The sequence below is a fragment of the Lissotriton helveticus genome, chromosome 10, assembly GCF_964261635.1.
Source record: "Lissotriton helveticus chromosome 10, aLisHel1.1, whole genome shotgun sequence".
Lineage (NCBI taxonomy): Eukaryota > Metazoa > Chordata > Amphibia > Caudata > Salamandridae > Lissotriton > Lissotriton helveticus.
Window position 1 is genome coordinate 868,780,544 of NC_136071.1, and position 27,569 is coordinate 868,808,112.

At 44.9% G+C, this 27,569-nt stretch overlaps 1 protein-coding gene across 1 annotated transcript in view; it reads right to left on the bottom strand.

Annotated features, from left to right (window-relative positions):
• DNAH11 (dynein axonemal heavy chain 11) overlaps positions 1–27,569 on the bottom strand; it is a 3,642,058-nt gene that overhangs the window by 2,172,651 nt on the left and 1,441,838 nt on the right. The window contains exon 27 of the mRNA XM_078663510.1: positions 917–1,141. Within this exon, the coding sequence (XP_078519636.1) occupies positions 917–1,141 (225 nt within the window). The remainder of the gene's footprint in view (positions 1–916; positions 1,142–27,569) is intronic.

A 27,569-nucleotide genomic window follows, 5' to 3' on the forward strand; every position in this document is an offset into this window, starting at 1 on the left:
ACACCTCTGACCCACACTTTTTTAACAATACCGGCCCCACAGAATTTTAAAGGTTCTACTTCACAGGAGCTAGGTATTTTTTAACACTCACCTTCACTCACCCCTGACCCTTCTACTCACTCATTCCTACACCACACATAGTTAACAATATCAGTGCTCCCACATATCCGTAGGTAGCAGCACGCCGTGTCCCTTAGAGGGGCGCGAAGACACCTATGATGAAGCATGACACTAAAGGCCCTTTTCATGTGTGAGGGGTATTTAAGAAACACTATGTGCTTCCAACCATTGTAGGTAATGCACATGACCCTTGATTCAAAAACCCTGTACGGAGTCCCTGAAGGGTGGATACTAGTGTTTATGATACCTGTTAATTTGATCGGGTGCAGTGTGCCCAATATAGGTTGCACACATGTTGAATCCAAAATGTAAGCCTCTAGGTTAAGTTCCCTCACTTAAATCTAAGCACAAACGGAAAAATTATTGGAGCCAACTATAATGGAACATAGATAAGACCTCTGCTTAAAATGTAAAAGGAAAGCAGTCTTTACAATTGAAATGCTAGATTTACAGCTTTTTTAAATCAGCTGTAATTGCACATTATAAAGTTAGGAGTAGCTGATAACTGTGTAAATCTGAAAAGTATCATGTTTTCCTACTTGTAAACAAAAATTTAAATACGTTTGGAATCCATGTTTTGGGCAAGTAACAGATTTAAAGTAACATTTTGCCCTAAACAGGTATTAACAGCATGCAAATTACTATTAGCCCCACAGCAAATTGGACAATTCAAGCTGAACTGGTGGGTTCAGACTGATTTAGCCTCCCCACCCTCAATTTTGTGGTATTATTTTAAATAATACACATAAATTAATCATCTTCATCCCCCAGTGAACATCGAATAATGTTTGCCTACCATAAAGTCTGCATTAATTTCATCAAATCTTTTTGAATCATCAGGAAGCTGGTTTCTAATGTCATCAGAGCCAATGAAGATGCTTTCTAGATGGGACCAAGTGCGCTGCACCTCCATCCAAATGAAAATGACGGCGTCTGCCACAGTTAGCCTTTTTTGCCAAGCTGAGACTTCTTCAATGAAATATTCTACATATTTGCTTTGCTGAATTGTTTGCAGCTGAACCTTAAAGGCAACACAATTGAGATACCCATTAGAGGTTGTCATTAAAAATGTGAAACTTTCAAACATCAGTTTAGAATGATAGATATATATATATATATATACACACACACACACACACACACACACACACATATTGCTCTTTTATTCAAGGTTAGTAACATATTGTCAGCATAAACTCTGTAAAAGTTCTTTATTGATACCTTTCAAATCCCATTTTGAGCATTCTGGCAACCAATTTGGCTGACACTTCACAACACACCAGCATGCACATGGATCATTATTCTGTATGAGGGCTACTTCCACCCAAGATTGAGATTTGAAACAATTTCAATATATGATCTTTTGTCTCGTCATGGAAGGAAAATAAATAGCTTTGTTAATGTTGGCGGACATTAGGAGATGGAAAGAAATTTAACTCCCTCTGTAAATGGTTTATGACACTTATTATATGTAGCACCAACACATGTAGAAGGAGGGAAAAGTGATGCGAAGAAGAGACAATAAGGGTAAATGTGTCTGATTGTGTATGGTGCGATTAAGTAGTTTGAGCAACTCAAAATTAAAATGGTGATCACATAATTTTTTACATGCTAAGAGGTTTGTATTTTGTGAAAACGTCTGCAAATGTGGACCTCACTGGATTGTTTGTTATTACGATCACAAGATATAAGCGTAGGCTGCAAATTGATCCATATACGCTGGTTAGCACAGTATTTTGTGTATTGTATTGTGTTAAAGTTGTATTCTCCGACATCTGGATTTATTTATTTTTTAATCACGGATAGAACTTGTGAGAGTCTACATTATGCAATTTGTATGTGAGGAAAAAGACGATTGATGTCGGAAAATGTGAATCATGCAATGTATTCTTGTACGTCGGAAAACATGTTTGATGTTGGAAAGTGCGTAAGGTATAATCTCACATCAAAGTAGATTGTCAGCATGTAAATGTCATAAGTATTGTGATACAGCAACTACTGCCCCCCATCAACCTTAAACATTTAGGGAACGCCAGCTGTTTAAAGCACGACCTCTGGTGTCTGTCCCATTCTCTATTAAGAACAGCATACTGGAACTTTTGTCTGCTGGGGCATTGTCTTGTTTGCAATTGAAAAACAGACAGCAGGGCCAGTAGGCACCTGTACCAAGCCTGCTCAGGCTGCAAAATGGTGCCTTCCTAGGGAAAGCACAACAGCTTACACTTGCTCCAGCACCCTGTATGCCACTGTGAAGAGAGCGGTGAAGAAACTGATAGGTGTCCTGGCTCTCATTTATCCTCATGTTTGAGGGTGAAAGAGAGATGGAAAAGCGGACACAGGGCTCATTGTCCTCATAGCTATTTGTGTTTTCGCCATCAGCAAGGGTCTTGTTTCAGTCTAAAATTGTTGCACATTTGGTTCTGCACTGTAGAGATTCTCTTCAATGTAAATGGATTGATGTAATACCTGTATTCTGGGAAAACAGAACTAAATCAATACAAAAGCTTGAGATGTTTCCCTCTGAAGGTTTCCCCCTGTCCTTAAAGGAGACCACTGATGAAAATGAAAAACTCTAACCTGTTCTGAATGTGGATGTTGTGAATGGTGGGAGAAGTCTGACAAATCATTGTACTATGGTCCCTAGGTCTCCCCCTCCTATAACACAGGATGATCGTATAAATTGAAGTCGGCTGGCTGGATCACTTAATGCTGCTCCTACTTTGGGGCCATTACTTGAACCTTACTATTCACAATATTTTAACAGTGGTTTCATGGAATGCAGCGAGATCGATGAATAAACCTAAGAAACTGGAATTTCTAAACAGTTTTAGAGCTGATTAAACCTGCATTCAGGAATTTTGGTGTTACTCAGATTTTTGTGTGATCGATATTTTGTACTAAGTTGTACCGCTACCCCATGTAGCAAAGGGCGCACAAAGGGAGGGTTAGCTATCCTTTTAAATAAATATATTAAATGGAACAACAGTTTTGAAGATTCCTACAATATCTTTAAAGTAGTAAAACTCTTCACAATCTTGGGTGAGAATGTGAGGGATCCCATTTTAGTTGTAAATGCTTATATTCTTCCAGATGTGCGCTACAATAAATTACTATTGTATATTTTCACCTTCATATGTGAGGCCATGGATAAGGGGGTGAACTACAGGTTATTTTGGTTGGAAACTTAAATTGTAAGGTCTCAAACCATTCTATTAATCTCTTTATGAAAGTTGGAAAACAAGAAGCGCTACATATCCTCCCCCCCCCCCGATTCCTTTCCCCACCTAAATTGAGAACAGATAAGAGAAGACAACTACTTAAATTCAGAAAGAATGAATGTGTGATCGTAAATGAAGATTTCCTTGTGACTCTTCTGCTCAATATACCCATGAATCTTTGTGGGGATACTCAATACTTGGTTACCGTACTGCTTCTCATTCCACTTTTAATTTCTTACCTGATTTGAAAATCCTAGATAGCCCACTCAGTGATCACAGACTTTTACTATTTTTCTAGAGGTCAGTATGCCCTCACTTGGGGCATGGTATAGTGATGTACCTAATGCAAAATGTAATAAGAATATGGGTAGAACACAATGCTCTTCAATTAAGATTTTGAACCTTAAAGGGCAATTGGAAAGGGTCGTTAATGACTTAGGCCTCTGGAAAACTTAAGTTTTTAGCTTTTTACTGTCAACTTATGAAGCAGATTAAAAACAAAGATCTCCAGATATATACCAAGCCCTCTTTTAAACCAATATATTCCCTCTACTTTGTTTGAACGAGGATTAAGTAGATTGATTATGAATCCATTTGTTGCATTTTCAACAGAAAAAGATCGAGTAGTATGATTACTGAAGAGGAAAAGAAGACATTTAAAGACCAGTTTAAAAAAATTAGATCGTAAGTACATTGATGTAAGAGAAGCTGCATGTAGAAGGCTTTGGGTGGTCATGATGGATATGAGATGTTGTTCCAGGCACTGGGTGCAAAGGTGGAAAAGGCTTGCTGCCTTGTTTTTTCTTTTTTAGCACTTTTTTACACCTAGTCCGTCATTTAAAGGTGTCCTGGCTGTAGGTGTGCTGAGCACCACCAGCGATGATGAACTTGTCAGCAAGATAAGCAGGGGTGCTGGTCATGTAAATGTAAATGTATTGCGACTTATATAGCGCACGTATCACCCGAAGGTATCAAGGCGCTTGCTTAGGGAACCCGTCCTGGTATTCCCCTGTGAGATACCCTGGCAGGGTATCCACAAGGTGAAAGCCAGGCATCCCACCGCGAGGGGCTGTAGTGGAGATTAAGCAAGCTATTGCCCAGAGTCGCAGAGTGTGACCCCGTGAGTCGAGTAGGCACCGGAGTGAGAATTGTCAAGTCTGTGGAATTTTGAGCCCGAGACCCGCCGAGGCGGGGAATCGAACTCTGGTCCACGGCCGATCTCAGCTTTCAGGTCTGCCGCCTCTAACCACTGAGCCACGCTTCTCATGATAGCTTTGTAAATGGAAAGGTTAGTTCTGAAGATGATGCAGGCCAGTTAGTGGAATAAATGGAATTCCATCAGGAACAGGGTGATATTATCATTTCATTAGGTTCTGGGTGACATGTGTTAGTGTGTGTAGGATGCCATTAAGGGGTGCCAGTCTGGAATCTCTGAGCCAAGTGAATTGGCAGGGGTTTAAAGCCATCAAGGTTCATGTCATTCAATGAAAATTATTGGAATTCTGTCATGGTTGAGTTGAGCTTCAGGTAGGCGCAGGACGTTCAGGACTGGATAATGTGCAGGCAGTGCTTGAGGCATTGCATATCTGAAGCAGGTGAGACTTTCAAGTAGGGTTCGGTATCATCGGCATATTAGTGAATTTTGATGAAGTTATTTGTGAGCAGAGTTCCAGTTGCTCCATGTTGAATATGACGGGGCACCGTATGGAAGCCTGAGAGACTCCACAAGTGTTTGGAATGTTTTGGGACCTGGAGGTGCTGGTATCTGTTGGAAAGGTAGAACAGGATCGGTAAAGGACTTTGTGGATGTATCCCATTCAAGATTTAATGGTGTGCATGAGATTGGGATGGTCAGCAGTGTCAAAGGTAGCTGTGAGGTCCAGCAATATCAGGAAACAAAGGTTATCTTCATCTGAGGTTGGGAGGGCATAATCTACGAAGTGCACTGAAGTGGTTTCCATGCCGCAGCATGACCTGAGGCCAAACTGGTAGTCATGCATGAGATGGTTTTCAGTAATGTAATCTTGAAATTGAACATAGACTGCATTTTCAATAATCATGCTGATGTATGGTAAGTGAGTGATGAGCTGATAGTTAGTGAGGTCGTCAGGATCCAGCGTAGGTTTCTTTAGTGGTGGGAGGATCTAGAATATATTGAGAAAGCATCCACAGAGCGAAAGAAGCTCTCATGTTGTTCATGTGTGCTCTTGTCTGATTTAGGTTTGTGTCATATTGTCCATGGTAGGATTTTAGAGAAGTAGAACATACCCCAATAGGCAAATGTATTTGACATTTTGTCATGACGGGTTGGAGATGAGGAAGAGGAGGAAAAATAAAAGAGCGGACAGATTGATTGCAGAGAAGAATCAACAGGACATGCCATTAGACTAGGTATGGGTCCATTGTAAGAACTAAAGAAATAAAGAAATAAACAAGAACATGAACAGCACCCATTACCCTAATTGGTAAACCTAGCTAACTAGGTAACTGGTGTCAGGTGCTATGTATTCTACACCTTAACCCAGGGCCATACCTTGCCTGTAATGCTGCACCGTTCTGCCAATGCTAAGATGTCATGCTGACCCATCTCATTTCAGTCTGGGATTGTCATGCTCTCTTGACTGGTAGGGTCACTGAATCCCTCTCTCTTTGGACATGCCCTGCCAAACCTTCAACTGGACAGCTTTGTTGCTGGGGTCATTGATTAATTACTATCCCTATAACTAGCCACTACATCTCGGTGTCTCCCACTATCCCAATATCTGGATCTCCTCACTGAACCCTTTCTCTGCCAAAAGGTACCCTCTCCTGTGTTCTGATGCCCCTCTGAGCAGTACTGCTAGTGCATGTGCCTCACAAACTGTGAATGCCTTTCACCTGTGTTGATTTCAGGGATTTTAAAAGGTGAATGGCTGTTTCATAGTGTGTGTGTGTCAGTGTCTAATGGTGTAATTGGGTGTATCACTGTACATATGGAGCATTTACCAGTGCATGGCCATATCTTTATGTATATGGCTGTCTGATGGTGAGTATGTGGCTGCCTAATAGTATTTTTGTGGTGCCACCTAATCGGTGTGTTGTGGTGAGTTTCTGATAGTGTATCTGTATGTCTCGTGGTGAGTTTGGGTATCTAATGGTGTGTGTGAATGTCTGGTAGTGGGTATGTGAGTGATTTCTGGTAAGTGTGTGGGGATATCTGGGTGGGAATGGCGATGTTAGAAGGTGGGTGTATTGGCATATGATGGTGGGTATGTGGGCACTTGATAGTCTGATGGTGTGTGTATGGAGTTGTACTGGTATGTACTCCTGCTTTCTGATAATGTGCATAGGTGTCCAGTGGTGTGGGTGAATGATTAAATAAGTGCATGTTTGCTTCTGTGCATGGGTTTGCGTGTTAGTGTCCATCCCAGTGTTTGCCAATCACCGGGAGATAAATATAAACAATGTACATTACCATACTTTTTCATAAAGAATGGTATCTGCCAAGGTTTTATAATATTTTCATCTCTTAAGTTCTGTTCCCTTACAGCGTAGTGTGGAAAGGGCCAATTCCTGCCATTTTAATTCTTGAGGTGCCCAAGGGTAGTTGGGTTTAGATTATTTTTCGACTACCAGGTAGCACAAGGTCTGTGTGTTGTGTATTTTTCTGGCCTTGCTCAAAGGTTCAAGGCAGTTTTTTAATTCAGCGATCTCCCCTTTCCAAGCTCTAAGAGAATGACCGTTAAATTATTTAGTCACACATTCATTGCCCTAGCGAAAGAGAGGATTTTCTTAACGTGATCCCTCATCTTGTCCTAAGATGAGGGAGTTGCTTTTGTGATTCCTTACCCCAATTGTGGGTGGGGTGCATTATCACCAAGTTTGGCAGATGAAAGTTTGTTACAAATGTGTGCCTTGCTGAAGCCTGAGTGTGGTATGAGCCTGGTCTCCCACGTCAAGAGAAAAGTGACGATATATGCATACCCCCACCTTGCAAAAAGGTGGAGGTATTGGGGCAACCCTTGCCCAATAGCAGGGAATGTATGCATTTTCTCTACCTTGCCCAAGGGCAAAGGTGTATTGAAAAAGAAAATCACGCATTGGCAAAGCCAATGGATTGGGTCTTTTTCATTATTTTGTTTTAAAGAAGAAGCGTACAGCAATACTTTAGCAAATGTCTGTGTGTTGCTCCAGCTGTCAACAAAAGAGCTCCTTAATGAAGCATTATCCTAAGCTACAACAGTAGGCAGCTGGGTGTAGGGAGGTTTGGCTAAACGAAATAGCATAGTTAAGCTGCACCCTCAAAGAAGAGTGTTATGAAAAAGAGACAGAAGATTCCAGTTTGTAAGTAGTGTACTTGAGACATACATTACAATATATTGAGTAGTAGTTGCTTTTGACAAACTGCTAATATTTTATTCACATCTTCAAAAAAGCTATGTGGCTACATGTCTATAGTAGGCCTGGGCAGAAGTAATCAGCTGAAATTTACATGGTTTCTGAAATTCACGTAGAATGGACTTTCTTATATTGTCACAAGACTGTATTTTGCATATTTTTCACAAGCAGGATGCTAATTCATACAGAAAAGACATCATAGAGAGACATTTTATCCATTTTACCATTATCCTACGGGCACCGAATAAGACCTTTTAAGCAAATTGGGCAATCACATGAACAAAAGTAATGTGGGATACACGCAAACTATATTTCACTGTAAATGAATAATTTTGCAAAGATTTTATGGAATTTTGTGAAATTTCACAAACAAATTATTTGATTTTGCACAGCCCTTGTCTTTCTTGCGAGGAAAAAAAACAAACTGCAAATTCATGATGTTATAATGAAAACAAACATGACGAATGTTTAAGGGTACTTAGTAAATCGCCCTATTTTTTATGGCCAGTTAAGACATTGAAAGGGTGAGCACTTTTCACACAAAAAAGCCATAAATGATCAATTCAAAAGCTGTTTTGTCAGCAAAGCAAAAACATCAGTGAGCACAAACTGTCCCTGTAAGTAAATACCTCATTTTGCATGATCATCCTCCAAAGGTTTGGACTAATGGTGCTGTTTTTTTTACTCAGAGTGCACTGAACCCTACTACCCAGACCTCAGTGCCAGTGTTCTAACCCCTTATAATGTATGTTGAATTGGCTACCTCCAATTTTCATCAACCAACTCACTTATAAGTCCCTAGTATATGGTACCAGTGGTACCCAGGGAATGTAGGACAGAGTGTCCCCCCAGGGCTGCAACATTGATTGTTCCACCCTGTGGGTGACAAGGTACAAAGCGGTTCTTAGCCTGCAACTACAAACCTGGAAGAGTAGTTTTAAACTGCTAGTTCGTATTTGCCATTTAAACCAAAGGCAAAGCCCCCAATTTCCTTAGCAAGATACACAAGTCTTCCCTAATGAAGGCCTATTAAGCCATAAGGAAGGGAACTGTATATCCTTAAGTGGGTCATGTGCTTTTAATATGTCAGAACAACAATATTCTCAATTGTTTTGTTTTTGTTGTTGTTTTTGCTGTGGAAAAAGTAGGTTGCCCTATTGGCTTGCACAGAGTTGTCGGCTGAGCTCTCAGTCGAGCTAACTTCGGAATGGGACTACTAAAGTGCATACTTCAAAGTATCAAATTAATCATGGCATTAAACGCGACTTGGTGCCCAAGTCAAATGTAATGTAATTTTTAAGGAAAGGCTGTTTTTAGAAAGTTGCCACCCTGCTATCCAGTTTGTCCATTGGCCTTGCACAGTTGCTGGAAACCAGGCAGCCTCTGCCCTCCCAGGGAGTAGTGTAAACAACTCTCAGGCTTAGGAAGGATGCCACTGAAGGTGTTGGCCCAGAACGCAAGCTTCAAAAGCACCTTTGGTGGGCAAATTGCAATCACACTCCAGAAGGGCTGCCCCTTTGTTAGGGTAGACAAGCTGGCGGCAGGAACAGAGAGGGCAAACCAATGGCCAAACCTAATTTCCTGTGGGCATGTAGCCCCAGGTAGCCTCACCAGAAGTGTTCAGACATTTTGATAGTGGGAAGAATAGTGCACTGAGATTGCTTGATGCCACACATCCAGATAATTCAGTGGTTTTAGAATTGACCAGAGCAGTAGCTTATTTGGGGATAGCCTTTCAGGCAACTTGTAATGAGAATAAGTTACAACAGTGGTATGTAGACCTCTTAATTAACAAATCACATTACAGGTGACTAATTTCAGGGCAACCAGCATAAAGAACACAACTCCCACAGCAAAAACTAATATATTGTAAATTTGTAAAGGAAATAAATATAATAGATGGTGAAAGGGTGTGCAGGTGGTGTGGTGGTCGAAACGGTGACAGTGCCACACAGATAAATAATGTAGAAACACGTGTTCATAGAGAAATCATTTGGCCTGAAAGAAATTCAAAATATAGGCGGTAAATATACATTCAGGTCAAGTATTTTTGGATGAAAAATAATCGTCATGACGGTGCTGACGCATATTGTCAACGTTTTGATCAAATAGGTGGTTATCATTAAGATCAATGTTAGATTTAAAGGCCCCTGAAGAAAAGATAAAATGGCCCTATAGGGCACAAGTCTGTTTTATACATGAGTACATGGAAAATATTAAATGCAGCTTTATGCAGCACAATGTCAACCGGGTGAACATAACTTAAATTCCATTAGGAACAACTCCTTGGATAAGCCGCGCTCAAAAAGAGAAGATAAGCAGAGCAAATACAGGGAGCCACTTAAGAAAGGATGCAGCAAGGGAGAGGCAGACACCGTGATGGGTCAAAGAATGAGACCCTAAGTGTTGCACCCAAATATATGGAGCCTTAGTGCGTTCTGTTGGGACACTTAGAGTAGTTATTATCAGCCATAAGGATTACGGGCTAGAAATCAATACGATGTTTGCGCAATACAAGCCTTTTTTATTAGCCACTCATCTTCCCCATCTTCTTGACACTGAAATAACTTGGGAAGTGATCTCCAGTGAGTAGTGTTAAGGGCACTGCTAATAAAATTGCCTGCATTAAAAAAAACAAGCTCTCAGCAAAACTGTATGTCCTTTTCCTTATTGTGGTTTAAAATTATCGCACAGGCCTAATTTGTTTTGATTTTTACGAACTCAACTTTATTAAATCCATCAAGAGGGTATGTAGGATTATTCTCTTATTTGCTGGAGGATCAAGCACACATTTTATCTTCATCTTTTAAAACATTAAGCAGCTTTTGCATAACGTTCAAGAAACATTCTGATTGCTATGTTTCCCAGCAAAATAAGTTTAAAATCAGTTTTCACTATTATAAAATGTCTTATTCTTCTGGATTAATGAAATGTCCCACCATTAGATTTTGTTTGAAAATAAATTCAACAATAGTTTTATTATGTAAAAATAACGTTTTGGTTATTAGAACATTGCAATGTTGGAAGCTCCATTGAAAACAATGGAGTTGCTCCAGGCTTATAAAGGCTGATATAAGCCCGGAGCTGCAACATTCCAATGCTTCTTTGTTCACAGCTTTGGCTGTGAACAAAGGCCTCAGGGAGCCTGAGGGAATTTCAATCCCCTCGCTCTCTCTAAAGCCTTTGTTTTGCCTTGTTAGAACATTCTGCCCTCTAGTTATGTTATGTTATACAGGGAGAGTGGGCAGAAAAAATTACTTGACCATTTTGAAGAGATAGGTTTTTAGTGTTTTTAGAAAAAGCCCGAAGTCCTGAGTATGCTGAAGCTCCACAGGAAGAGCGTTCCAGGCAGCAGCTGCTTTCACAGAGATGGACTGGCCGCCTAAACATGCCCTACGAAACCGTGGGATGACCAGCCGACGCTAAGTGGCCTAATGAAGAGGGAGGTTCGGCGTATACAGGACAAAGCGCCTCCTTGGATACGGTGGCCCTTGACCATGAATCGCCCTGTGAGATAAAATGAGGACCTTAAATTGCACCCGCTGGGCCACTGGTAGCAAGTGCAGATCACGCAAATATTGCGGGACACTAGATCGCCGCCAGATGTTGAACAGGAGTCTAGCCACAGCGTTCTGTAGGATCTGGAGTTTCTTAACCAGATAAGCCAGAATGCCAATGAACAAAGCATTGGCATAATCGAGGCGGGAAAGGATGAGAGCACGGGCTACCATTTCTTTAGCCTCTCTCGGAAGCAAAGGGAAGAACCTTCTTAGGGCCTTGAGGGTACCAAAGCAAACTCCAGTAAGTTTTTTAATGTGCTCTTCAAACCGTAAATTTTCCCCAAACCAAACCCCCAGGTTTTTTGCCGGATCCCCCACAGAGCTGGGACAAGAAACATTAGGAGGCCACAATGATTCTCTGAAAGCGGAGGGGACCTGACCATAGAGGAGTACCTCCGATTTTTCCTCATTGCACTTAAGTTGGGCATGTGCAAGCCAGCGGAAAACCGATGAGAGGCAGGTCTGAGCGGTCTTAGTATCCAGATCCGAGCCCTGCCAAGTAAATAGCAACTGGGCGTCATCCGCGTAGGCTAAAATCTTCGCATCCAGTTCCTCCGCAAAAAAAATCAGTAGGGTCAGATAGATGTTGAAAAGCAGAGGGTTTAGCGTTGAGCCCTGAGGTACTCCAGTGGAAAGTTTCGACGAATGGGGGGGGCACCCAGACCTGCTGAGTACTGTTGTCCAGGAACGATGCAATCCATTCCAGAGCAGGGCCGGTAATGCCAATGGATGACAACAAGGCAAAAAGAAGTTGATGGGGCACCGTATCGAAGGTGGTAGAGAGGTCCAACAAAATCAGAGCTGCCCTGCCGCCTCCATCTAGGTACTCCCTGATAGCCTCAGTCATTTCAACCAGCGCCGCCTCCGTGCTGTATGAGGCTCGAAACCCGGATTAGGCAGGATGCAAGGCATTGAATGTTGCACAAAAACCTCCAGCTGACGAAATACCACCTTCTCACAAACTTTTGCCAAAGCTGGCAAGAGAGAGATGGGCGATAATTAGATGGAACCGAGGGATCAAGCCCCGATTTTTTAAGAAGGGGTAAAAGTTTGGCCTGCTTTCAGCACGTAGGAACAGTGGCCATTTGAAGGGAGAGATTAATGTTCTCGGCTACCTCTGAGCTAAACACCTCTGCTACCCAAGCTAAAACTCGAGCCCGGCATGGATCAGTGGGTGAGCCAGACTTCAATGATTTCAAAATAGCTAGAATGTAACAATTGCCTGAACTGATCGGCCGGAGGGCTAAGGGGCAGCGGGAATGCCGCGGAATCACTCTTCTGATCAGAAAGAGCAGCACCCAGGCTGTCCTGAATCCTAGCTATTTTGTCAACAAAAAAGTAAGACAAGACCTCACACCATTGAACAGAGGAAGGAAGCGTTGTTTTCTCTGCACAGGGGGAAAGGAAGCTCTTAACAATGGCAAAAATCTCCTTGCTGTTGTTATTAGCCTTAGTGATCCTACCTGCAAAGTAATTACTTTTAGCTCTCCTAATGTCAGAATAGTATGCCCTCTGAGCAGTACGAAGTGCGGACTTGGAAGAGGGGCAATACTCCAGCCGCCAGCTGCGCTCTAATTTTCTGCAGCCCCGTTTCAATTCTTTCAAGGTGTTTGAAAACCAGGGCTTTAAGGGTGGAGAGCGCTGTTTGCCACTAGCAACTCGTTTGGCAGTAGAGCTAACCCCTCGGCTAATCCAGGAGTTGAAGATATGCAGTGCCCCAATGAGATCAGAACCCAGTAATGGACGGGCCAGAAGTAAAGCATCGGAGAGCGCTGGTACTTCTGGGGACAAGTACAAGAAGAAATGGCAGAAGTACAAGAAGGCTTCCCTATATACAGGAAAACCTGATCAGAAGGTGATCGGACCAAGTAACATGCTCTGGATCAGTTAAAGACAGATCAAAATTGGAACAGACTAGATCCAGTACATGACCCCCTGAATGTGTCGGCATCTTGACCCACTGGGTCAGCTAAGCTAGGTTGGGAGAGTCCAGAAGGGTTCTAGAATCCTGGGCTTCATGTGCGTCAAGGTGTAAATTAAAATCCCCCAGAAGTAAGAACTTGGGGAAGTGGAGGGCACGCGGTATGATGACATCATCCAAGGCATTAAGAAAAACGCCGGGCGGGCCAGGGGGACGGTACACCAGCGTGCCTCTCAGCGTTAAATGAGGGGAAAGAATCAGGGTGAAATGCAGAGCGTCGCCCACCCCCAATTCCTCTGACACCTCACTAGAGAAGGACCAGGTGTCCCTGAACACCACCACCGTTCCCCCGCCTCTCCCAGCTAACCAGTCGGCCCGGATGATTTTGAAGCCTCTAGGAATAGCAAACTCCACCACCGAGGCACAGGGGTCATTCAGCCATGTCTCTGTAATGAATAAAATATCATTTACCATCCGAAATAAGCTAAAAAATGTCGGCTGCATGTTTGACCATGGACCGCCGCTGATTTCATAGTCTCATTACTAACTTGGTGGGCGGGATCAGCAATCTTTTGCTGAAAGCAGAAGTTGCAAGAGGGACACGACTTAGAGAGACTGTCCAGAACTTCCCACTGCACATCACCCTTACAGTACGAGGTGTAGAGCGCCATAAGCTCCTCGGGGTTATACACCATTTTACCTCCCGGCAGCTCAGCAGAAGCTCGGGCAGCATGGTGGACGCTGGGCGCACCGGGGGCACGGACGGACGCAGACGGGCTTGCCTTTGGCACGCCAGAGGTGTAGCCACTGCGCGTGTCTGGGATAGCATGTGCAATTTATGCAAAAACCTCCCTCTCCCAGCTAGACCGCAACCACCAGTCGAGCCGGGATCCGGGACTTCCCCCAAGATGGCGCCCTACCCTCCACACAATCGGCACAGCAAGCCGCGGTGGAACGGGGCAGGGGAGGCACACCTCCTTCACAAGTAAGTGGGGAGAAAGGTGAAAATGCTATCACTAGTGAGTACAGTCAAAAATGTGATTTTAAAAGTAAATGCAAGCACCTTAGCATGTGACTCATGGGCAGTTAAAAGAGCAGCAGTAATGAGCACAGAATAAAAGTAAAACAATCGTCTAGTGGCAGAATGTTCTAATAGCGTTATAGCCCTTCAAAGCGTTAGTATGACTTCACAATACAGGGTAGAATTTTAAAAATGCATTGATATGTTTTGGAGGTATTACTTGTAATTAAAAGTGCCATTATAGCCAAAGGAAGGATTTCACACATGATTTGTAATCAAAAAATAAAACACCCTCCAAAGTAATAAATAAACAAAAAATCCCTCAATCTTGAATTGGGTATTATCTGTCGGTTTTACTTTAAAAAATCCCTAAATCAGAAATCCGGTACACACCAGTGACTTTTGTCTGCAAAGCGGTTGTATTCATGAAACATAGATAGCAATTAACGAAAACAAAATCGAACTAATAACATAAATAATTGTGGAAATGTATTTAAGAGTTACATGAGGACATATATGAAATTGTATTGCTAGCTTGCTATTGAAAAACAAAAAAAAATTAGATTAAATTACAATAATACTATTCAAATACAGTAATCACATTTAAACCTAATACAGCATATAGAAGTACAATTCAAAATTATGGTGACATTGTGTAACATTAAAAGTACCTTTTCAACAACAATCACAATGTTTTGTTGTGTTTTTTTAAATATGATAATCTGAGTGGAAAAATCAAAGTTCATCATTGAGCAGTAAGGACTGGGACAGCAGTGGGTTCTCGCGTCCCAGCAGCATTTGGCAGGGTATTTTTTTTAATTCCTTTTCATTCTTGGACAAGGTGGGGATATGACGTTCAAATGTCCACTTCTGCTCCTGCATATGGGCAACAAAAGTGGTGGTGTTCAATAAACTACCCCATCTGTGGGCAATATGAGGAATCCAAGCTTCCAATGTTCCTCTCCTTCCTTACCATTGGTAAGGGTGTGGGTGGGAAATCAGTGCAAACCCTCTTTTAAAAATTTTTTCCTGATGTTTGTCAACATAGGGCCGTTTTTTTACATTTAAGCAGACAGCTGTCCTAATGCTCAGTGTACAGTTAAAAACAAAGTGCCCTGACATCTGAGAAGTACAGCTCTTGCTTGTGGTGGAGCATTTGGAGTGCGATTGAAAAGTGTCGCAGCTGCCCCATCCTTCGTGTCTTGTTTTTAGTTCTTGCTCCAGACAGCTATAGTATTCTGGAGAAACTTCTATCAGCAGTTCTTCAAAAAACATACATAAGAAGTACAGGATTGTAGCATTGCTCTAGTTGTTGAGCGGAAGCGCCGGATCCGGAAGTTAGATTCCGGAACCGGAAGTCGGACATTTTGTGTGGCGCCGGCGGCAGAGCGCAATACACGCGATCCCGGCGCTCCGGGAATAAAGCACTTGCTAAACACAATCCAACTCTGTGCAATATTATTGAGCGAACGGCATACCTTACAATGGCGACGAGGCGGGACACCATCCAGCTATAGCTACGCTGGCCCCGCAAGAAAAAAAAAAAAAGGTTGAAAAAGGAAGACGATTAATCGGACTGCTCCACAACAGGCGGGAGGATCCCAGAATCCACGAAGCACTGCACAGAGCCTCAGCAGGTATCCCGGAGTGCGGCAGAGGCGACGGTCAGCGTGCTGACCGATGAACTACCTGTGGTAATCACCCCAATGCGCAGCATACACAAACCAGCCACCTGAAACGACGAAGTCACCACCTTCCAGAAGGGGGCTAGGAGTCACAGGACCAGGTGGATCACCAACGACGCGCGGGGTAGTGACCACGTGGGCAACCACCGCAGCCCGGCCCAGGAAAGTAGCGTCCCCTAAGCGCAACCGCCCGCACCAGGCACGCTGGCGGATCAGCAGGTGAGATGTGAGGTGGCAGGCAGACCAGACGGGGGTAGACCACGAGCAACCAACGGCGCAGGCGGAGCGACCAGTGGGGCAGACAGCAAGGAGTACGACGAAGAAGACAGCGAGACCAGACAGGCGCCCGGCAGCCCGCCCACCCACGCGGTTCCCAACCAGGCGATCCAGAGAGGCGGCGACACCATCCACTTCCCTCACCCACACGGTCCCTTTCCTTCCAAAGAGAGGGGAGCCCACGATGCCGTGGGAAGACTGGAAACAATACTTCCTCAACTACTTGGAAGCCTTGGAGGACGAAAGTGAAACCGCCTACACAAGCCAAAGGAGAAGGAAGATACTACTACATAATCTAGGCCCGGAGGGGTTAAGAATTTACGACACCATGGTCAAAGGCACCAGCAACGCGACCGACACAGACGTGTTCCGGCATGCGATTGATGACCTGGACGCACACTACAGACCGGTGGTGTGCGTGGCCATTGATAGACATTCCTTCTTCCACAGGAAACAGGAGAGTGGAGAGACGGTAGACGAATATGTGGCGGCTCTGCAGAAACTGGCCATCATGTGTAAATTTGGAGCCCTGCATGACGACCTAATACGTGATCAAATCATAATGCACACGACGAGCACACATGTGCAGGAAAAGCTGTTGGTGAACGGAGATGCTCCCTTGAAGGAGGTGTGGGCCATGGTGAAGAAGGCCGAGATGTCCAAACGGTGCGCACAGGCAGCTAGGAAGGAGGGAGGAGGAACCCACACGGTTTGTAGAGTCATGGTAAACAACAAGGGAGAGAAGCTGAGACAACGAGAACCTACAAGAGATCCAGACAGCAGAAGAAACCAACACACGGGAGGAGAAAACCCGAAGACGAGCAGAGGGGGAAGACCAAGCTGCTACAGGTGTGGAAGAATGTCTCACCTGGGCAATGACAAGGTATGCCCAGCGTTCAGGGCGAAGTGTACGTTCTGCAACATATACGGACATTATGGAAAAGTATGTCGTAGGAAATCAAAGAGAACCACCGCCAAATACATTGACCAAGGAAACCAGGAACAGGAAGAATTACAAGAAGATGAAGGGGACCAGGAAGAACTCCTTTACATTGATGTCCAAGTCCTGGAGATGGGAGGCAAGGAGTCGGATAAGCCCAGACTAAACATGCACATGGGAGGGGTGCCTATTGAAATGATCGCTGACTCAGGTGCCCCATCACAATCGTCCAGAAACGAGTGTGGGAAGAGAAGTTCAGGACTCAGGTGAGAGCGGAACTGAATCCCATGGATGTAAGGCCGGTCACATACACCGGACAGAGAATACCTATGTTGGGGTATTGCCCGCTACTATTCGAGTTCAAGGGAAGACAAGCCAACTGCAAACTATACATAGCAGAAAAGGGGCACTCAGTACTCAGCTGGAAAGATCAAGGCGCCCTAGGCATCATGTTGAACCCCGGAGGCAGAGAGAAGGTGTTACTCATGGACATGGAGAGTGGACAAGATGAGGAGGCTTGGCGCAAAGACTATCCAAAAGTGTTCAGCGGGCAGATTGGTGAGCTGGTCAAGTTCAAGCACATGATATGATTGAAGAAAGGAGCAAAACCAGTCATCCACAAGGTCAGGAACATCCCTTTTAGATGCAGAGAAGCCGTTCAAGACGAACTGGACAGGCTGGAAAGGAGTGGAGTAATACAGGCCATAGAGAGCGTGGAGTGGTTGTCGCCCCTAGTGGTGGCCCAGAAGCCCAACGGGAAGGTGAGGCTATGTGTAGACCTCAGAGAACTTAACAAAAACATTCTGATAGACAAGTTCCCGCTCCCACGCATCAACGAGATGCTGGCAATGACAAAGGGGGCTAAGTGGTTCTCGACGGTCGATCTGTCGTCAGCTTACCATCAAGTGAAACTCCACCCGTCCAGCAACCATCTCACATCCTTTATAACACCTTTCGGATGTTACAAATTTGTGAGGATGCCGTTTGGGTTGGCGTCCGCAGCAGCGGTATTCCAGAAACTGATACACAGGCTCTTTCAGAAGATGGAGGGAATCCAATTCTTCCAAGATGATATCCTCGTAGTGGGCAAGACCAAGCAAGAACACAACGAGAAACTCCACATAGTGCTACGCACCTTACAAGAACACGGACTCACAGCGGAATGGTCAAAGTGCAAGTTCGGGGTCCCTTCAGTCACCTATTTGGGGCATGAGGTCAGCGAAAAAGGGATCGTGCCAAAGAGAGCCAACCTGGAGGCAATAAAAAACGCACCGGCTCCCGGGAAAAAGGAAGATGTCAGGTCGTTTCTGGGCATGGCCGAGTTTTATAGCAAATTCATCCCCAACTTTGCCACCAAGACGCAATACCTACGCCAACTACTTAGGGAAAGAAACGGGTTCAAGTGGACCGAAGTAGAGCAGGAGGAATTCGAGTCCTTGAAACGAGAAATGGGGGAAGCCATACCACTGGAAGGTTTTGACCCCAAGGCAGATTCTATTCTCACAACCGATGCCAGTGACCGGGGCCTGGGAGCGGTGTTAACGCAAAGATCTGACAAAGGAGACATATCTACAGTCAGCTTCGCATCCCGATCCTTAGCTCCGAACGAAGAGAAGTTTAGCGTCATCGAAAAAGAGATGCTGGCCGTAGTATGGGCGATGGAACGCTTTAGACAATAGCTGTGGGGAGTCAAGTTCGTGGTCCGCACGGATCACAAACCCCTGATATAAGTTTTAACATCGAGTGGGCATGCGCACGCCACCCCGAGAATAGCCAAGATGACACTAAGACTATTGGATTTTGTGTATGAAGTGGAATATATACCAGGACCCCAGAACAAAGTAGCAGACTTCCTGAGCAGGGCAGCAGCCATGGAAGGTATGGAGGACCAGGAGAAGCCTGGATGGGAAGGCTACGTAGTGGCGACTGTGCAGGATATGGAGCAGGTGATCAGTGCGCAAGAATGGGCGGAGGTCTATTGCCTGGATGAAGACTTGGAGGCAATCAAGGGGTCGTCACTCATGGTTGGCCCGAGAAGAGGCATCTGAAGGAGGACCTGAGGAGATACTGGGAGGTAAGAGATGAGCTGTCTTTGGGAGAAGATCCCCTATTCCTACTCAGAGGAGACAAGGTTGTCCCCCCCGAGGCCTCATTGAACACCTGATGGCGTTACTGCATGAGGGCCATCAGGGGATCACGAAGACCAAGGCCCTGGCCCGACAGGCCTACTGGTGGCCTGCAATCGATGCACAAGTGGAAAGATATGTGAGACAATGTGAATCCTGTTCCAAAGCAGACAAATCCCAAGTGATGCTTAGACCACAGTTGGGAAAATTCCCCACGCCTGGAGGACCTTGGGAGATGGTGTCCATTGACATAATAGGACCGATCCTGGATGTCGAAGGGAACCAGAAATATGCAATAGTGTTGATGGATAGGTACTCCAAATGGCCGGAAGGGGAGGTGAAGGATGCAGTAGACACGGATGCGGTGATCGCCTTCTTGAATGCCGTGTTCATGAAGGAAGGAATTCTAAAGATCATAACGTGCGACAATGGGCCCCAATTCGTCTCGGCAAAATGGGAGGCATACATGTCCAGAAACGGGATTGAAGTGAAACACAAAACCCATATACCATCCAGCGGGAAATGGCCTGGTGGAACGTTTCAACCGAGTAATCATGGGAACAATCCAAGCGGCGATAAATGATGGACTCGATTGGGAGAAGGAACTGCCCAAGATGCTATGGGCCTACCGCATCACGCCGGGCAGCACAGGCTATAGCCCCTTCAAGGTGTTAAGAGGAAGAGAGCCTTTCACCAAAGACAACATCGTGTGGAGGACAATGGTGGTGCAAAGTAAATGGTCACCAGCAATAGTGAGGAGGAACCTGGAGAAGGCGCAAGAAAAATACACTGAACAGTTCAACAAAAGACGGAATGTGCAAACGTGGCCCTGGAGAAAGGGGAATGGGTGAGAGTGAAAGTAGCAACTCTGAAGAGGAAGGGAGAGAGTAAATTCACTCCACCCCTACAGATGATTGAGCCATTTGCTAGATCGGCATTTCTCAGCGACGGCAAGGTTTGGTCACAAGACAGAATGGCTAAATGTAGCAAAATACTGAAGTGAACTACAGGTGTTATGTTATGTTATGTTATGTTATGTGATTTTTATTTGGCGCACAGATGCTCCAGCCAAGGAGCGTCCTGGCGCCCGACAAGGCAGCTACACAACACAACTAAACAATAGACAACACAAGTATACAACTAAGGGAATAAAAACGTTTTCACTGCGCGACGAAAGGAAAGCAAATCGCTCATAGCGCGAATTGCCGGGGGTAAGGAGTTCCACAGAACAGCTGCACGCACTCGAAATGAGCGTCCACCGGCCCTACTTCGCTTAAAGCGCGGCACAGCGGCCAATTCGAGGTCTGCCGATCTCAAGGGTCGAGCTGGGATGTAATTGGCCAGAAGGGTCGTAAGGATAGCTGCCGGGGACCCCTTCAAGATCTTATAGGCGACGCAGAGGACCTTAAACTGGATCCGCTGGGCCACCGGAAGCCAATGCAGTGACCGTAGGGTGCTGGAGGTAGGACAGAATCTTGGGAGGCCTACCACCGCTCTCGCTGCGGCGTTCTGGATCCTCTGTAAGCGCCCGATCTCTGCCACATTCAAACCGGCCAGCAAGGAACTCGCATAATCCAGCCTGGAGATGACAGTAGCTTGGATCATGAGTTGCCTGGTGGGGGCATCGAAGAACTTTAGCACAGGACGAAGCCCACGCAGGATGCCGAAGCAGCATGCAGCCGTGCGTTTAGTGTGGCATGCAAACGTAAGGGAAGGGTCCAGCCAGACCCCGAGGTTTTTAAGCTCGGCGACTGGGATGGGAGCAGGACCCAGCTCCCCCGGCCACCATCTCTCTCCCCACAGTTCCGGTTGTCTGCCAAATACCATGACCTCGGTCTTACTAGCGTTTAGCTGAAGACAATTGGACGTCATCCAGCTAGCGACCGCCCTCAGTCCTTGTTGAAACCTAGGGGCGTCGACTTCGGCATCCCCGCTGATCGTGACCGCTAGCTGGGTGTCATCGGCATATGACACCATGGTCATACCCCATTGTTTGACAACCTCAGCTAGCGGCCTTACGTAAAGATTAAACAGCGTAGGGCTCAGCGAGGAGCCTTGGGGGACGCCCAGGTTCAACGGATGGAATTTGGACTGATACGGCGGGACGGTCACGCTAAAGGCCCGGTTGGTTAAGAACGACCGGAACCACTCGAGAGCAGTGCCGGTGACACCAGCCTCCTCTAGGCGCAGCAGAAGGATAGGGTGCGAGACGGTGTCAAAGGCAGCGCTTAGATCTAATAGCACAAGCGCTGCCGTTTGTCCCGCGTCAAGCACGGAGCGAAGGTGCTCCACCATATAAAGCAGAGCCGTCTCCGTGCTATGACCTGCCCTAAACCCGTTCTGCGTAGCGTCGAGAATATCTACTCGACAGAGATGTTCCGAGAGAACAGCATTTACGTGTGCCTCCATCACCTTAGCCGGCCATGGCAAGAGTGAAATAGGCCGATAGCTCTCCGGCTTGCTCCCATCCAGGCTAGGTTTCTTGAGAATAGGACGAACCATGGCTCGCTTCCACTTCAATGGAACTTCGCCAGATGTTAGTGACGAATTGACCAAGGAACAAAGCGGTGAGATGTCATGTACCGCTAGGTCCTTGAACACTACCGGGCAAAGTGGATCCTCTGGGGACCCAGACTTCCCTCTGCGGGCCAAAGTGCCTAGGCTATCAGAAGTTAGCAAAGGTAGAGAATGTAGTCCCTCAGATGGTAGAGGCTTAAAAGATGGATTCGCCGAGGGAGCGACCGAAGGAAAGGCTCGATAGATGGCATTCACCTTTTCCAAGAAAAACTCTGCCAACTTTTCACAATGCTCCACAGAGCTCTGATGTTGTGACTTTTTTGGCAGTGAGGTCTTTCAGTACCTTGAAGATAGCCTTCGACGGGTTCGAGCTATTCCTAAATTGTGTCGCATAAAAAGCGGCACGAGTTCTACATACCGCCCGGTGGTACACCTTCACCGTAGACAGATATAGAGCTTTCTTTGAGCTGGAGTAGGCTTTGCGCCACGCCCGCTCTGCGCGCTTACAAGAGACCTTCAGAGCCCGCAGGTGTGGACAAGGAAGTAGAAGGAGACGCAGAGAGAAGAGAAATGGAAAGTTGTGAAGGAGGACAAGAGCAAGTAGATGAAAGGACACCGCAAATGGAGGAGAAGGAAACCATGTGTGGCGTTTGCCTCAACACGAATGGTTGGCACAATGGCGGTGACACGCAAAGCGCATGCGCGAAGAATGGCGCATGCGTACGGCGAGCATAAACTCCTCCCTCGCTCCAGTGACTCGAATCTCCTGTTCGTTGTTGTCTATACAGGTACCGAAATTCCGCTAGCTGATGTGTAGCTAGACGTTTCTTGTGTCTCCTGTCATTTGTTCGTGGTTACTAATGGGCCAGGTCCTAGTATAGGAACTGGTGGTCCGAGTAATTTTGATTACTTAGTTGTTTCTTTGCTTAGAGCGTCCGCTCTTCATTTACTTTATTCTTGGGACTCAGGTTTTACAGTCGTTCCGGTATTGTTTATAACTTTCAGAATACCCCAACACAGGTAATAGAGTCGTGTATACTTACCTTTATAACATTCAGGGTGCTGCTGTGCATATAACCTTGATGCGTGGCATTTTGTTTCACAGAGCATACAGTTCTATCACCCTATCCAGTCTCTTGTGAAGACAACAGGAGAATATTGACATACGTTCCTAAGGTACTTATTGCTTTCTTCTAATGTACAAATATTACATGTACCATGGCATTGGGTTCATAGAGTTACTTATTTCATAGGGTGTTTCCAGCATCTTTTCCCTATGTTTTCTCTGCATGAAAGAAGGAACAGGACATTGGTGATCTATGCACACCTGCAGTATATGCACAGGTAGTCACTTAAATCCTCTTTCACACACATACATACATACCTAGAGGGGTTGTTATTTATCTACATGCTTTGTCTTTTAGGAAACGAACACCAGAAGATTCCCTGTCCCTTAAGCAGACGAACCTAACTACTGTATATGAAGACTCTGTGTTTCCCCTCCTTACCTTGTTTTGTTTCCCTGCTTGCCCCACGCTGGCATCACTTATTGCTACGTGTATATATATAATTTGGTGCAGAGTGAACCGGTGAGGGGGAGTTGCGGACAGTGCTTCAATTCCATGGTGTTTCCGAGGCAACTATTTTAACAAGCATGACAGAACGCGAAGCCACTTACATATTTGCCGCCCAAGCACCATGGACGTGACGCTAGGAGATTTAGCTAACATGATGGGAAGCCTCCAACTAGAAACCCAAGCATTAGCCAGTCGTTTAGACAGACTTGACAGAGATGGAGTGGGTGGAGCTCTGGTTCACAAAATCCTGTTATACAAGTAGTTACTCCCTCACCTCCAATACCTTTAGCCCCTCCTGAAAGATTCACAGGAGACCCTACGAAGTGCGCTGCATTCATAAGTCAATGCCAATTACATTTCATGTGTAAAACAATATGTTTCCCAACAGACCAGGCCAAGGTTGCTTTTATGATTTCATATTTAGGGAGTTCGGCAGCCAATTGGGCTATCCCACTGATCGAAAGGAATGATCCATTATTATTGGATTATGAATCTTTCAAGAGCGAACTGCGCAAGCTGTTTGATAAACATTCCTTCACCCATGCTGCGGATACTGAATTGTTGAATCTACGACAGGGTGCTAAAGATCTGCCTACATATATAGCGACCTTCAATAGACTAGTTGCCGAAGCAGACTGGCCAAGAGAAAAGCGTAGCGCTTTATTCTATAAAGGGCTACGTGATGAATTAAAAGATGCATTGGCCCATGTGGTGGATCCCCCTGATACTTGCCCTGAATTAATAGATTTAGTGGTAAAATTAGACCACAGATTGGGAGAACGGAGGAAGGATAAGATAAGATTTGATTTTCACAGAACCTACTATAGAAAAAAGAAAACCGAAACCGAGTCAGGTTCGGTCCCCAGTTCTGACAGTTCAGAACCCATGCAGATTGGGAGTGTTAAAGGTCCACTAAGCGAAGCAGAAAAGCAGAGAAGAAGGGACCAGAAATTGTGTCTATATTGTGGTAAGGCCGGGCATTTCTTAAGAGACTGCCCCATTAACCCGAGACAAAGTAAGAAGTCGGAAAACTAGAGGACCCAAAGCCAAAAGAGACTGAGGCATCGGGTTATTCCGGATCTATAGTCTCCTCCCTCTCTCATACGCAAGGCCATTTTTTCGTACCTTCTTTATTGCAATGGAACACAATCAAACAGAAATACCCATTATGATTGACTCCGGTGCTTCGGGAAACTTTATGGACCTACACTGGGCTCAAGACTGTAAGCTTTCTATAATCCGCAAAGAGAATGTAGAAGAAGTGTTCACCATAGATGGGAGCTCCTTAAAGTCAGGGCCTATCACACATACTACCATCACCCTCAAGATGACGTTAGCAGACCTTCATAACGAATCTATTCAGTTTGATCTTATTTTATCACCTCAATTTCCGGTAGTGTTAGGTCTTCCTTGGTTAAGATTACATAACCCATCCATTGATTGGCAAAAAGGTACTATGCTCTTTGAATCTTTCTCGTGTAAAGAACACATAAACGTTAAGAAAGGCCAGAACATGGACAGTAAGCAGGAAAGGGTTGGTGCCACGTTTCTCAATCAAACACCGGATAGTCCTGTTGTAAATGCTAATGTCAAAGAAGTCGCCATTGATCAACCCAATACCACATTACCTGAAGAGTATCTGATGTTTCAATCAATATTTGATGCTAAAGAAGTGACAAGTCTGCCCAATCATCGGGTATACGACTGCCGCATAGATTTGCAGGCAGGGGCTCGAATACCCACTTGTCGAGTTTACGCTTTGACTGAAAAAGAAAATATATACCTAAGAGACTACCTGGATAAAATGCTAGAACTGGGGTTCATTCGAGTGTCTAGATCCCCAGCCTCATCTGCTCTCTTCTTCATTCCAAAGAGAGAAGGGGGATTGCGATGCTGTATCGATTATCGCTCCCTTAATGCGGTTACCATTAAGAACAGATACCCTCTTCCACTCATCTCCTCCTTACTCGATCAAGTGAAAACTGCCACATATTTTACGAAGTTAGATCTACGAGGAGCATACCATCTTGTACGAGTGAGAGAGGGTGATGAGTGGAAGACGGCGTTTTGCACAAAGTTCGGATTATTCGAGTATCTAGTGATGCCATTCGGCTTGTGCAATGCACCCTCAGCATTTCAATACTTCATTACTGATGTACTGAAGGACCTGTTGGATAAATGTGTAATCGCTTATATCGATGATTTACTAATCTATTCGGCCACACTAGATGAACACGTCATTCATGTTCAATCTGTTTTGCAAAGACTACTGGACAACCTTTTATTCTGCAAACTAGACAAACGTTTTTTCCATAGGAAACAGGTTACATTCTTGGGCTACGTGATATCATCACAAGGGTTGGAAATGGATCCCCATAAAGTTCAAGCAGTGATACAATGGCCCTCACCCATGACAGTTAAGGAAGTACAACGGTTCATAGGATTCGCCAATTTTTATAGGCGATTTATCAGCCACTTCTCTGACATTGTGACCCCCATTACTAAGCTATTACGGAAAGGCATCCCTTTTGTGTGGTCGCCTGAAGCGGAAAAGGCCTTTAACACCTTAAGAGCGGTTTTCACGAGTGCTCCAATACTCAGGCATCCAGATCAACAGAGTCCCTTTATAGTTGAAGTAGATGCATCCCAAGTTGCAGTGGGGGGTGTTCTATCTCAAGTCCATCCTGAGACAGGAGAATTACATCCAGTGGCCTTCTATTCTCACAAGCTTACCGCTCCTGAAATCAATTACGCAGTGGGTGAACGTGAACTACGTGCAATAAAGAAGGTACTTGAAGAATGGAGACCGTATCTGTTGGGGACACGATACACTGTAACTATCATAACAGACCATAGAAAACTGCAATATCTTAAGACAACTAAGGCACTATCCATGAGGCAACTAAGATGGACCCAAGTTTTTAGTGGGTATGATTTTGAGATTCACTTCAGAGCTGGCAAAAAGAATGGGAAGGCAGATGCCCTTTCTCGCATAGGCTTTGAGCCCTCACCTTCATCAGAAGATCCACCCAACATCCTAAATACCAGCAGAAAATTAGGGGTTCTCACAGCCGAAGAAAGGTTCATGAATGAGAGTAAGGAAGCCCAACAGACTCCTAACAATCTTGAGTATCTTAGAACCCAAGTCACTCAGTTTAGACAAGGATTGTATCATATACAGGGGAGTTTATATATTCCCACTACTCAACAGTGCCAAAAGGTGTTACATTGGTGTCACACTCAAGGGACAGCCGGTCATCCAGGATATAAAAGAACGATAGAAATGGTGAAACGTTATTGTTGGTGGCCTAACCTTTCACAAGATGTACAGGAGTATGTTAAGACATGCCATGTTTGTGCCCAAGGAAAATCTTCCCATATCAAACCAGTTGGTCTTTTTTGTCCTATTCCTACGCCCCCGGGACCATGGCACACTGTGTCCATGGACTTCATTGTGGAGTTACCTCGCACTAACAAGGGAAACACTACCCTGCTGGTGGTGGTTGATTCATTTACCAAAACTGCCCATTTTATTCCTTTGCCAGGTCTTCCTACTTCGATGAAGTTAGCACAGGTGTTTTTACAGAACATCATCAGATTACATGGGATACCCTTTGTTTTGATAACCGATAGAAGTACACAATTTATATCTAAGTTTTGGAGACAATTATGTAAACTGTTACAAGTGGATGTTCGTTTGTCATGCAGCCACCATCCACAGACGGATGGACAAACAGAACGTGTTAATCAAAGCCTTGAGCAATTTGTGAGATGCCAATGTATCCAGTCTAGTCAAGATTGGGATGAAATAATTTGGTTGGCAGAATTGTCTTACAATAACAGCCATCATTTCTCTACTTTGTTCACCCCTTTTTATGGATCTCATGGGTTTCATCCAAGAGTACTGCCTATTCCCCTTTCCGCCTCTTGTGACACCCCTGCAGTGTCGACATTGGTCCAACATTTACAAGTAGTACACAATTCCATCCATGATAACCTTGATAAAGCCAAGACACAGTACAAGAAAGGGGCGGACACACGCAGAACACCTGAACCCACGTATCAGATAGGGGATAGGGTATGGTTGTCAACCAAACACATTGCGTTGAGAGGGGCATGTAAATTTCAACCTAAATACATAGGTCCCTTCCCTGTGTCCAAGATAGTGAACCCTGTTGCTTTAAAGCTTGACCTGCCTCAGTCTATGAAAATCCATCCTGTTTTTCAAGTC